The following is a 12,732-nucleotide window of genomic DNA, read 5'->3' as shown; positions in this document are numbered from 1 at the left end:
GCAACAGCCCCTGCCCCACTGGTGTTTGCCAGGGCAGCCCTCACTGAGAGCCAGAGGCTCCTGTGTTTGCAGACGCGAGTCACTATTACCCAGTTTATCTCCACAGCAAGGAAATGTTTCTGAATCACAAAATAGCACTACTGCAGAGGAACTGGATAAGTGAGAAGTCTTACTGTCTAGATCCTCAGCCTATATTTTCAAAATCTAAGGCCTACTGACCCAACAGCACAGCTTTCATTAGTAATGCAATAGGTCCTTTAACACTAAAAGGACTGACACCAGAGTGGAAACAATTTGATCCAAAAGAAATAACACATTTGCTTCATACAGCCAAGCACTTTTAACATGCCAGCCAACAAGGGCAGATTTGCCATTACATATCATTTACTTTAAAACTTGCTCTTCTCTAAACATTTTCATATGCTTATGATCTTTTCATATAAATTCTTCGTCATTCATCTGAGAGGCAGAGGGATTAGTGCCAGACCTGAGCCATCAGGAAAGAACAAGCACTTCCTTAGGTGTACCAATCTGGTAATGGAGATGCAGACAGGGAAAGGACAAAATGATTGCAGCAGCACCTGAAGAATAACATGCGCATGGTTCTGAGTGTGTAAGAAGAATCCAAGAACTTCAGACAAACCACACGTTTGGGATTTCTATCTTTGTACTGAAATACACCCAGTAACAGAGAAGTGGAAAAGATCAAGCATAGCTGGTGTAGCACTGTACAAGCCACTGAGAAGAAAATTAACTCTATTCCAGCCAAAACCAGGACACCAAACTACCCAGAGGTACATTTTTAAAGGAAAGAGACAAAGCACAGATGTCCCCAGCTGAATCAGCGGACTGGAATGCAGTCAGAAGCAGAAGGTAAAAATATATGAAGTCACCATCACCAAGAAAGGACCCCTTTTTCAGCAATGGCTTAAAAGGCATTCCCTTCCACACCGTGGCAAGGTGTGGTATCCTGCTATGGATACTGCCACTGCAATTCTATACCGCACAAGAATAATGTTAAGGAAGATGAGAAAGAAGTGGGTCAAGAGAACTGATCCTTCTTTTAATCACAAAATATGTTCTAAATGAATATGGACCGCATTAGAAAAAATAAGAAACTTCAGCCTTAACAATTTTCAGTGTCTATTGAGTTTTCACTGCAGTCCCAGTACCTTAAATTGCTGTTTCCATTTTAATTCTTTTGACTGAGCTTTTGACTGAGCTGGTGAAACTCTAAACACTTCAAAAGGAATTCTTACCTTGTCTCTAGCCTCGTTGAGAAGGTCTTCTAACTCTGAGAAGCTGAAACTGGCCACAGTGATGAAATCGCTCATGACAGGAACAAACCTGTCCCCTGATTCTCGGATGCGTCTCTTCTGATAATCCAGTTCCTGAAAGAGAAGTAAGAGATAGAGACAGGCAAGTGTCAAAGATTCCTCAGTGATGAGGAAGGGAGCAGGAAAGTCCATCTGTTTCACTCACTGCAGAGCATGCTCTGCTCCCACATTCATCCAGAGCTCTAACTTAGAAACCGCTTTCTAAGTAAGTCAGAAGTTTTTAGGCGAGAGAGGGGAGGTCAAGAAAGGATAAAGGAAGGTCCTGGTTACAGTTTCACTTATCCTCAAATTAAAACCACTCCCAAGAAAGCCATCAACCTGCTAAGTTTCTAAAGCAACTTTATAATTTAAGCACCAACTACATGAAGTGGTGCATTTTTTTTCCTATGCAAAATGACAAATGATAAAGAGCTTTGTGTAGCAAGTGACTTTAGGATTTTTAATAGTGAGTTTTGCTCCATCCTGTCTTCCCATGGTGAAATAAAATGATGTATACTTGGGGAAATGTGCTCCAGATCTCCTCTTTATTTCTCTGAAAAGCACCAGGTGAATAGCAAAAAGACATCAAAATTGGTTCTCCCACTGAAGGACAAGCAGACAGATGCCAGGTGCAACATTTTTTAGCACCCTGCTAAGCATTAGCTTGGATGTCATAAAAGTGACAGAGTTATAAACTGGGGCTATTGTGTCAAGAGTTATGGTAAAAGAAAAAAAGAATACATAAAACCATAGGAAACAAAGATCTATTTGTCTGCTACCTACAAAAAGAAAAAACCTGATTTTAAGATTCTTTCCTTCTGGCTCGAGTTTTTTAGTTTTAAGCCAAGATTACCCACAGCTATCTCTTCCCTTACTTTAATCACCATGCTTGAAACACAGAGAGAGCTACAGAGCTCCTCAAACTGAGTAATTCATAGTGAGACTGGAAATCTCCCATGCCTGTGCTTGGCTTGTGTGCCGTTGACAGTCTCATGAGGACAATGAAACTATAATCTGGGCCTCATTTTTATTCTCAGCTGAATAATCAGTGGTAATGATAAAGCCTGATTTTCTCTGTGGGGAAGGCAGCATGAAGCAGCAGGTCAAGTTACGATCTGACCCTCTGTTCCCTTTGGAAAAAAATATCAACTCTAGTTTCACGCATGTTGGGTGCTCTCTGGTTGTCAAAATAGTAGTTCACAGAGCCAAATGGGTAGGTTTATAAGCATATATGGGTAGATTTGTAAGCATCTATGCTGAGAAACATCTTGGGACTTGCTCCACGTGGTGCTGCTGAATGCCAAGAATTACTTTGACCATCAACAATCTAAAATCCGACATGATATATATCTTTTGGTCTGCTGTGAGTTGGAAAGAGAATGTAACCACCACAAGGAAAGACCACAAAGCAGAAAAGGGTCAGGAAAAGAAATGAGGAGGTGGCCAGAGAAAGCCCACATTAAAGAAGTGCTACTTTCCCTGCTTTATATTACATCCTCTTCTCCACTGGTTTTCCTAACACATCACAAGGGACAGTCCTGGGAGCACTGCTCAGTCCATCACTTTGCAGTGAACTGTTTCTGTGTTACAATCACTTTGAAATGGACCTTACAAACACAAGAAATGTCACTTCACATGCTTCTAAGAATTACGCTTTTTTTTTTTTCAGCCACTCTTCCATTCTAATTTTTAAGCTTATTTTAGCTGAAAGTTGTTCCACTCTCTCCTTCCCCCTTCCTCTGGAAGGTGAGTATAACAATTCTGTCATCTTACTCACTGTTGAAAGCTATGGCATTTGGGACTGTTACTGGAGAGTACTGTTTTACAAAGTCAAATTAAGATTAGGTGGTCTGCTCTTCAAATTCAGTTCTTCCCTGCAGAATAATTATCCCAAAACACAAAAAAAACTTAAAACCCACACAAGTAACCAGAATGACTATGTAATCAGCTGGAGAGCGACACTGCAAAATAACAAATTCCTCTGTATCTTCTAGAAATGGTCTCTGCTAATCATGGTAGCACAACAGAGGCCAGAACTGGCCCTGGTGGGCTGGGCTGCTGGTTCTCTAGAGGGATGAAATGATTCAGGCATGGTAGTCATTTCTCAAGCGGTGGTTATAATCTCCTTGCTGTGTGAGAGAAGGGCTCTGCTGACAGAATTCCCTTCCACTACTCATCTGTCCTGGGAGTGTCCTACACAAAGGCAACAGCTACATGAATGTCTTGAAAAGGAATGTATCTTATTTTTACAAAGAAGTGAGCTGCAAGTCCAGGAAGGCAAATGGTCTGTAGTACCTTTAAGAACATCTGACTGTGAGACTATTTTTAGCTTTCTATTCTTAAGGGGCCTTGAAGAAACACCAGTCACTGGAGCCAAGGCTGTGGTGAGAACACACTGGAATAGAATCAAGAATCACACCTTCCCCTCCTCCCCCTTCCACCTGACAGTGATCTTCTATTGTTGCTATAGTGCTGCTTTTTACACACCAGAAAACCACGAACTGAGCAAGCAGATTGGGAGGTGCTGGCAGCCTCAGAAGAAAAATACCATGGCAGGGTACTGAAGGACTGAGGCAGGAAGATGGTGATTGTATGGGAAGGAGAGGTTGCCCATGGAACCCATGCACAGAAAAGAGAAGAAAAATCATCTATAAAGGCAAAAGGACAAATAATCTGATGAAAGGAAGCAAAACAGAATTAGCTACTCACATTTCAAAGGGGGGGAATTGTCTGTCCCAGCCAAAAACTGGGCCTCTCTTCATGTCCTGAACTCCATGTCAGCCTTCCCTTTACAGGTGCTTTTAATTCCCAAACACTGTACTCCATGTATGGAACAGTATTTCTTCCCATTGCTGCATTCTCTCTTACCCCAATAATCCAGAAATAAGGTTGGGAAAGTTGGGGGTTTTTTTACAGGAGGATCACTGGTTAATTACATAATGAACTGCTGGCAACAGCCAGACAGCCTGGGGGCTGCTGACAGGACAAAGATCGCCTTCCTCTACTCCCAGAGGCAAAAGCAAATTCAGGTCATGTGAAAGAAAAATGAACTCATCACTGTCTGTCTCATGGTGAATGAGGACTGGAGGGTCCTGTGTTATTTCCTTGTAAACAGGTAATCCTTGCACAGAAACCACCCAATGCAATTCCCAACAACTGGCTTTCATTAGTAGCAGGAAAAGCCCCACCACTGTTGCTTTGCTTGCCAGCTCAGCTGCTTCATCTTTAACTAGTTTCTATTCTTCCCCTTGCCTTCCCAAGGAGTGATTAGGATAGAGGTTAGGGTTGCATATAACAGAGCACTACCTGCTTACTACTACTCCAAGAGCCATGTGAAACACTTGCTCAGCAGCCATCCATCCCTCAGTAAGAAAGAGCAAGAATTTTATTTCTTCTTTCAGTCCATGCCATTTGTCAAACTGTCCTTTTACTTTCCAGGTTGAGATCAAACAAGCTTTTCATTAGCCTTAACTCTGCTAAGATCATCAGCAGGAGCTCCACATGAGAAGCTTTTATTTGTTTTTTCTTGGTTAATGAATTCTGGAACGGAATGGAAAGGAATGAAAAAAGAAAGCCCACTTTATCTTATCATAAAATATATAGTGCCCCTGATTCTGAGAGATATTTTAAGTATGGCACTTTGGAAGCCTTCAGATACTTACAGTTTCAACAGCTTTCAATCCAGTCTTTATGTTGTTGACTTCCTTCTCCAGCTCTACCAGGCTGCACAGGAGACAGACACAGAGCAGATAAAACAAAAAGAGCAGTGTTACACAGGGCTACAGGAACTGTGCAGCAGCACAGACCACTGGCCCATCAAGTCTGGTATCCAGCCTCTGGCACCAGCCACACCAGATGACTCGAAACGAGGGGAAGGGGATCTGTTAATGCTCTGTGCTACTTCTTGAATGAGATGTAAGATGAGGCAGACCCTGCTTGCCTCAGTGGTCACACTGAAGACTGGGATTTTCCTGGGAAGAAAAGGGGGGGTTGCCCTCAGAACATGTGCCCTGTGAGCTGAGCCTGACCCTTCAACAGGGAGCATATGCCACACGGCCAGCTTGCAGTGATCAGCTGACACACAAGCAAGGAGCACAGCTTTAGCACTCACATCACTGGAGTCTCAGATTATCTCTAGATATGATTCTTACACCATGTAACTACTAAATCCCATTAGCAGTACATTTATGTGTGACTTTTTTTCTCCCTCACAGTCCCAGCATTGTTTTTCCGTCTGCACTTCTACCATATGGTAGTCCTGGCCAGCTTACACTGTAACTGAGCATAGAAACGTGCTGTTAATGCTCATACATGCTTCCCTGGACACAAATGTTACACTGAGTTTCTGCTCATCATATACAAACAGGAATTTCTTTTTTTCTAGGACTTGTGAGCAAAATAAGTCTTTAATTTCCTGATAACTAGTGAGTACCTGTTTGGGAATCAGCAGGCATACCCTCCAAATATTTGGAGAGTAGTAGCTTACATCTCAAAAACACCACTAAAGCTTTAATAAATGCCTTTTAAGTGTGAAAAGACATTTATTTTTTACTTCTCTTTCATTAGTTGGACTAGTTCCTTATACAAAGAATCATGTCTGGGTAATTAATATGCATAATTTTTTTTGAGGAGTGCTTTGGAAAGAAAAAAAATGTTAGTATCTGGGGGGATGGCTTCTGTATTCATTTTTCACAAATGCTTCCAGAAATGGACCATTGAATTTTTTGCAGAAAGTATGATGCTTTCCACATTTCTGTGCAAGACTGATTTGTGCAAAAGTTTGAACAATCTTCCTGAAAAAGGTTTACTGTAGCCTCTGTGCCTAATTGACCCCATCTTAGAAACGAACCTGCAATTACCCAGAAAAAATAGCACACTTAGATGAACAACCATAGGATATGGTGAGTGAATTACAAACAACAGCCAGCCTGCTTACAATGTCTGATTTGGAAATAGATACAGGCATATCTGAGTAAAGCTATCAATTTAGTTATCTACAACAAAGGCATTACATCTGTAAGGCTGGCCATGGGTTTAGAAGACAGAAATGAAAAAAAATTATGATAATTAAGTGAACAAAAATCTCTGGGAACTCCAGCTCTGAGAAGCAATAGCACTGGACTTACTTGACTTTTGCTGCTTCTGGAAGATGCTGCAACTCAGACTGGATGTCTAGGATATCTGGATAATTCTTTTCGAAGATCATAATTAAGTAGTGCAAGAGTGTAATGTTCCTAAAGAAAACAAAATAAAAACAGAAGGTAGAAATGAGAAGGCAGGTGGTAATGAGAAGGAAAGGATGATGAAAGGATTGTGACAAATCAGTGAAAAATATTCAGGAAATGTGCTTGATTGAACAAGATAAACAATGTATCAGCAGTTAGCGGCTCTGCTACTGAAGGAAAAGTATAAGGGACTAAAATAGATCATTCCTTTATGAACATCCTTCCTAAAACCCCAAGCAATATACTGTATCTTAATTTATTCTGGAAACACCAGCATGCTTCCATCCATCTGCGTAGAGGGTGTAACAGAAAAGAAAATTGCATAACACAGTATAATATTTGTCACCAGATACTTCAGAGAATAAACAACTACTAGTACTAAAGGGACATTAACTTGTAAGAGAGAAGAAGCAAGCTGTCCTCAGAGGCAATGTGGGAACAAAACCTGAGAGTTAACTAAGGAGAGAAAAAGGTTCCTGGAGATTGGAGAAGCTGCAAAGAAAACTACTGCAGTAACGAAACAACTTATGAGCAGTGATCAGGCTCACTAACACAAAACCAGTTGCAGCCCAAGTTGGAGCAGATAGGATTGAGATGGATGAGGGATGCAGGAGAAACTTTAAGGAAATTTGTAAAGTAAACAAGGAATTCTGCATGTAAAGAGAACAGACAGCCATAACAGCTACTTTAGGTGGGTGTTATGTTGTTAACTGACAGGGAAGATAATAGACAGCCACTGCTTCACACAGACTGGAATCTGGGAGCTGGGAACTGGTGAGAGAACAGAATCTGCGCAGGATATTTAATTTATAGAAAAATCAAGCCAAGCTACAGTAAGGCAAAAAAAAGTTCAACATTAGCCATTCAGGTGTTAGCCTTGGAATACAGAAAGGACACTTTGGTAGTCAAAACAGTACTCTGTTAGTTCAAACTCTATTAGGTAGGGATGAATTTCCTATGATTTTTTACTGACATTATGCATTCTGTCACAGCCTGAAGTCATTTCACCACAGTTATGGTCTCAGCAGGTCTCAAAATTCAAGGAAGGTGCAAGTTAGTAAGAGCCAGCATAACAGATCTCCAAGAAAACCCTTAGTGCTGCTGGAATCCAAAAGTCATATTCTCTGCTCAGTCTCACGTGGATTCATTTCCAGAACCAGCATGCAGATATGGGGCAAAACATAGGGTGACACTATAAGACCTGCAGTCCATGTCAATAAACAGTAAGCTCCACATTCCCAAACCAGCTGTTTTCCTTATCTGCCACAGATACAACGAGGATCAGTCTCTCTGAGCTATGCCTTCTGGCTTCATTAGTGGTGTACGTAGAGAGAAGGTTTATGACAGTACTTCATCAGAAACATATGCCATGTTTCACAGGAGGCATAAAATTGTGCTCAGATTTTTTTTGTGTTTTCTTTTTTTGCAAAACCATGGCCACAAAACTTTGGTTTAAAGGGCAAATTACATAGGAATCCTCATTCTCCCCAAACTTATTTCAGTTATTTGTGAAATACTACATTTTGTCATCTTTGCATTGGGTTGCAGAAACACAATCCAACATCAGATGTGCATTTTCCAGAGAAACAGCAGAATTTGGTTGCTGTGTTAATAGCTGGTCTTAATTGCTGTATAATTTTCTAGAGTGAAAAGCATTACTTAAGTGCCAAATAAGACAATATTTTCAATTGTCTACAGAGCTAAAATCAAACAAAAATCCATTTTTATTACTATGATAAGAGATGCAGCAGCACAGTAACCAATGTATTTACGGCCTTTTACCCCACCTGTCTATGCTGGATTTGGTGTCCGCAATTTTGTTCAGGCTGGAGACTTTGAAGCCATAAGCACTTCCCCTTTGGCCCTTGTTCATGTAATTCCCAAAGGCAAGAACTACCTCCAGGAGTTGCCTCAAACGCTGGCTTCGGATGAGTTCTTTGGATGCCAGAAGAATGGCTTGAAAAGAGAGAAAAAAGAACAGGTTATTGCACAGTGGCTGTTTTTAACACGCTTGGGCCCATAATTTGAAATACCGTGAAATGCCCATCTACTATTGCACAACAAATGCTGCAACACTGCCTGTGTACTGTCCTTCCTGCACCCACACACCACCACAATCAGGACAACCGGAAGGAAAATGCACTACATCTAGCTTGCAGGAAACTCCTCTGAACATAGGATCAAGGCTGTTCTCCTGGACTTCACACTCTAAAAGCACAGCCAGTGAGACCAGAGGGAAGGCTTGAGCTCATCTGAAAATGCAGAGTAGAATACACTCACCTCTTCTCTGCAATAACCATACACCTCCCCTGCTTCTAGGTTACACATTCCCAGAGTATCACTGTCCTGAGGTATCTATTCTAAGCACCCTTTGAAGAGGGAAAGTGCAAGGACTTGAGGGTGAGCTGCACAGAAAGGCCATGAAAGTTTTTGGCAGCTCAGCACAGCCTGATAACATGCTGTCATATCTGTCGGGTCATATTTACACTGTAACAATCATGAAACTGACTTTATTAACTCAATCGGTGAAAGAAGAGTGTCAGATAGAATTAATTTCTTAGGATATGACATGCCTTGGGCTCAATGGCTCTACAAGCATAGCAGGCATGTAACAGCATCTCCTTTGAAGACAAGCCTCTCTTGACCTTCCCAGCCCCTCTGCCCAGCTCTTAGCAAAAGCTTTATTAACCATACCTTCCACTTTTGGTTTTGCTTCTGCCAGCCTCTCTGGAAACTTCTTCTTAAAGAATAACGCTTGCAGCCGCTGCTGGTAATGGTCAATCCTGCATGAAGGGCAGAGGAAAGCCAACACTGAACTGGAACTCTTGAAGTCCAGGGCTAGTATGCTCCCCACATAATCTAATGGTTGCATGTTCAGTCCCATGAATCCAAGGGATCATGGACATAGTCCAAACACATAACACTACATAATCAACCTTGTTATGAAAATGGTGGATTTCAAGTCATGTTTGGATCTCAACTGAAAAGGAGCTGGAAGAATTCCCACTACTTTCAAAATAGGAGAGTCGTGGGAGATCCCAGCTGCACCTCAATTAGCAGAACAAGATGTGAATCCTCACATGGGGGGTAGCAAAGCTGAAACAAGAAAGAGTGTCAGAGGATGAGGACATGAGATAGCTGAACAGAAGAAGGGATCTATATAAAATCCTGATCCCTGGCTATACTACACGTGATACTTGGATCTGCATTTCTTTTTGTGAACAAATTTAGTCAGAGGAGGCAGATTTCTGCTTGTCGGCAGGGGACAGGCCCTTATGCACAGAGAGTGCTTCTTGTCCATAAAGTTTGTGTCATGAACAGAAATATTTGTAACATTCATGGACTTCTGGCAAACACAGGGTATAATGCTGGCCCACAATCTTGCACATTTCCCCCCAGTGCCAGATGATCCATTTTCAGTAACAATTACAGCTGTTTCCAAGAAGTCCTGCATGCACTCTCCCATAATGTATGAAACAGACCTGCTCATCTCAAAGAGGAAACGATCCGCCCGGGCCATGCGCTCGATTTCGTGTTTGTGCTCTTCCAACAGGTCAGTATCGCTCTTTTCAGGAACAAACTTCAGTAGCTACAGTGAGAGACACAAACCAAACACTAAAGTGTGAGATCCAATGAAAATGAGAGGGGGACAGAGGGGCACAAACAAACCCAGGTGGGGAGAGAGAGCCCTCAGATTTCTCTGCTACCACTGGGAAGCATTACATTGACTCAGCCATGTGACCATAACTTCAAAAAAGTGCAGCTGTGTCTACAAAACTGACCTTTTCTAAACCTTTGCTTGCTGTTCTGTCTTTATCCTTCACTGACCCCATTAAGATTAATTTTTAATTCTACAGGGAATTTCCCATTTCAAAATCCTAAAGGCCAAGTGCTACTGCAACTTACCCAAGGGGAAGAACAGAGAGAACTCGATTCCCACAGCCCTACTTGGAGTTTAGATTGGTGCAAACAAGAGCAGGATGTGTCCCAAACAGTGTGAAGTACCCATCGTGCCTATCGTAGAGCACACACAAAGCCTCATCTATCTCTCTCGGATATGCCCTACACTGCTGAAACAATAAACAATAACGGATATGCGTCTGACACTGGATGCTATTCATATGCTGACCTTAAAAGCTCATACTTTGACAGATTTTTGACATATCTGGTGGTAGCTGTGCTTTAGTATGGTTATAAATACTGCACTGCACACATCCTCAGCTCACACCCACAAGAACTGCTCACAAGGCATATCAAACACTTTGCCTTTTACTGCTTGTTAATACTTCGTTGCATTCCACAAATATGTGATATTCAAAGGTGTGGAGCATCAAAAGCTTGCAGTGACTTCTGGAGCAGCTGTGGCCATTCAGATAACATGACAAGTAGGCTATAAATTTCCAAAATGGAAAAGCTTTTTGTGCATGATTAAACACTGTGACTGCATGGAAAGAAGGAATCACATTTATTAGACAGTTCATAATTATAATGTTTTGCACAGTCCTAAGGAACTTTATCACATCTCTCTTCAGTCAAAGCATCATCTGCCACCTTCTATAAAGGGAATTTGGGCAATGGTGGTTTAACAGTGGGGTTTTTTTCCTCACAAGTTATACAGTCAACCAAGTGCTGGGGATGGAATTCCCTGACTCCCTTATAGTGTTCCCACGAGATCTCTTCTAGTCCTGGCTCTAACCAACGACCTACAGGGTCTGGTTCCTGGCACTTCCCAATAGAAAAGCTACAGGCAGAGAAGGGAGATGAAGAAAAAGGAAAATAAAGAAAAGAGAAAAGGAAAACAACAACAACAACAACAAATAATCAGCAGGAAAAAGTAGAGATGAGAAAAATCATGGAAATAAAGAGGACATGAAAAGAAACCACCTGTAATCACACAAATTTTGCACGAAGAAGAGAAAACTTAGGAAATCAACCTGATACAAAAACAGTTACATAACAGAGGTATACTCCACAACACTGGGAAAAATACTTTTCTCAGGCTCCCATGTGCAGCTCCACTGGCATGACAGGGCCATGTTCTGATCTTCAGACAAACCAGCAGCCCCAGTACATACATCCACTTGAGAAAAGGCAGTGAAGGACCTAAAAATAAGTTGTATCTGACTTTAATCTTTCTCACCTGCTCAAGCATATCTTTCGCTAGGTCTTCTTGTTCATCCATCTTCAAGATTGCTTGTCTGATTTCTTCATTAGACAGCTTCAGCCTTTCAAAAGTATCGACATTGTACCATCAGTGCAAAGTTTAAGTGACTCTGACAATTGAGAAAGTAGGAGGCCTGAAACACTGCACTAAACAGGCACAAAACAAGCACGGCAAGCTCTACTGTGAAGTTGCTATTCTAGAATATTCAGTAAGAAGAACATATCAGTTCTAAAGACAGAGGTTTTATGGATAATATATTTTTGTCCTCTTCAGTTAATCAAACACAGATCAAAAATCCAATGGTGATTAATAACAGTCAGGTTATAGATCAAACGTGCTTCCAAGTTCCCCCATACCAGATATCTCCCTCATTAAGTTCTTTTGCTATAGTAAAACCCTTTATCTCCATTTATGACCTTGAGCTCATGTAACACCCTGACTTGTGAATATTAAAGTATCTCCCAGAAAAAAAAAAACAATGGGACTGAAAACTCCCTTATTGAGAATGCGTTTTCTTGCAAGAAAACTGCTTGTGCTCGGTAAGTTCACTCTGTCAGCAGTGAGAGATGACAAAGGAACAGAGAGCATCTGCATATCCATGTTTCATATCCAATGTGAAACGAGCTCTGAAAACAAGGCTTTTTAATGTTATCTGAGGTACTAAGATTACACTCTCCTTACCACCTACTCTTGTCCATTTGTGTGCAATGAGTAGGGGTCAGCAGCTACAACTGAGCATAGAATTAATAAAGAAAAGAAGTCTCAAGGTCTCCACTTGAAATCCAGGGCAGATTAGGAGGAGTCAAAATTTGTGATTATCAAGAGGTTGCTTGTTGATTATCTAAGTGTCAAGGATACTTGAAATGAACCTTGTGGGTCTCAGAGCAGATGTCAACAAAGTAAAGCACAAGTGTGAAATTCTACCCCACCAACTCCAACCCATGACCCTCAGTCATTTCAGGAGAGTAGGGAAAATTGAAGTGAACCACAAAGGAAAGGCTATCCACAAGAAAATCTCAGTTTTGGG

General features: G+C 41.4%; 1 protein-coding gene across 7 annotated transcripts in view; it reads right to left on the bottom strand.

Moving 5' to 3' along the window:
- DAAM2 (dishevelled associated activator of morphogenesis 2) overlaps nt 1-12,732 on the bottom strand; it is a 204,208-nt gene that overhangs the window by 15,601 nt on the left and 175,875 nt on the right. For all 7 annotated transcript variants that reach the window (XM_048296264.1, XM_048296265.1, XM_048296262.1 and 4 more), the window contains 7 exons: nt 11,682-11,766; nt 10,024-10,130; nt 9,236-9,324; nt 8,329-8,497; nt 6,443-6,550; nt 4,979-5,039; nt 1,260-1,391 (listed from right to left, as the gene is read on the bottom strand). In XM_048296264.1, coding sequence (XP_048152221.1) covers nt 1,260-1,391; nt 4,979-5,039; nt 6,443-6,550; nt 8,329-8,497; nt 9,236-9,324; nt 10,024-10,130; nt 11,682-11,766 — 751 coding nt within the window. The remainder of the gene's footprint in view (nt 1-1,259; nt 1,392-4,978; nt 5,040-6,442; nt 6,551-8,328; nt 8,498-9,235; nt 9,325-10,023; nt 10,131-11,681; nt 11,767-12,732) is intronic.

Source organism: Corvus hawaiiensis, chromosome 3 (assembly GCF_020740725.1).
Source record: "Corvus hawaiiensis isolate bCorHaw1 chromosome 3, bCorHaw1.pri.cur, whole genome shotgun sequence".
NCBI classification, from domain to species: Eukaryota; Metazoa; Chordata; class Aves; order Passeriformes; family Corvidae; genus Corvus; species Corvus hawaiiensis.
The sequence above is the reverse complement of the archived record's forward strand: the minus strand, read 5'-3'. Positions and strand labels throughout refer to the sequence as shown.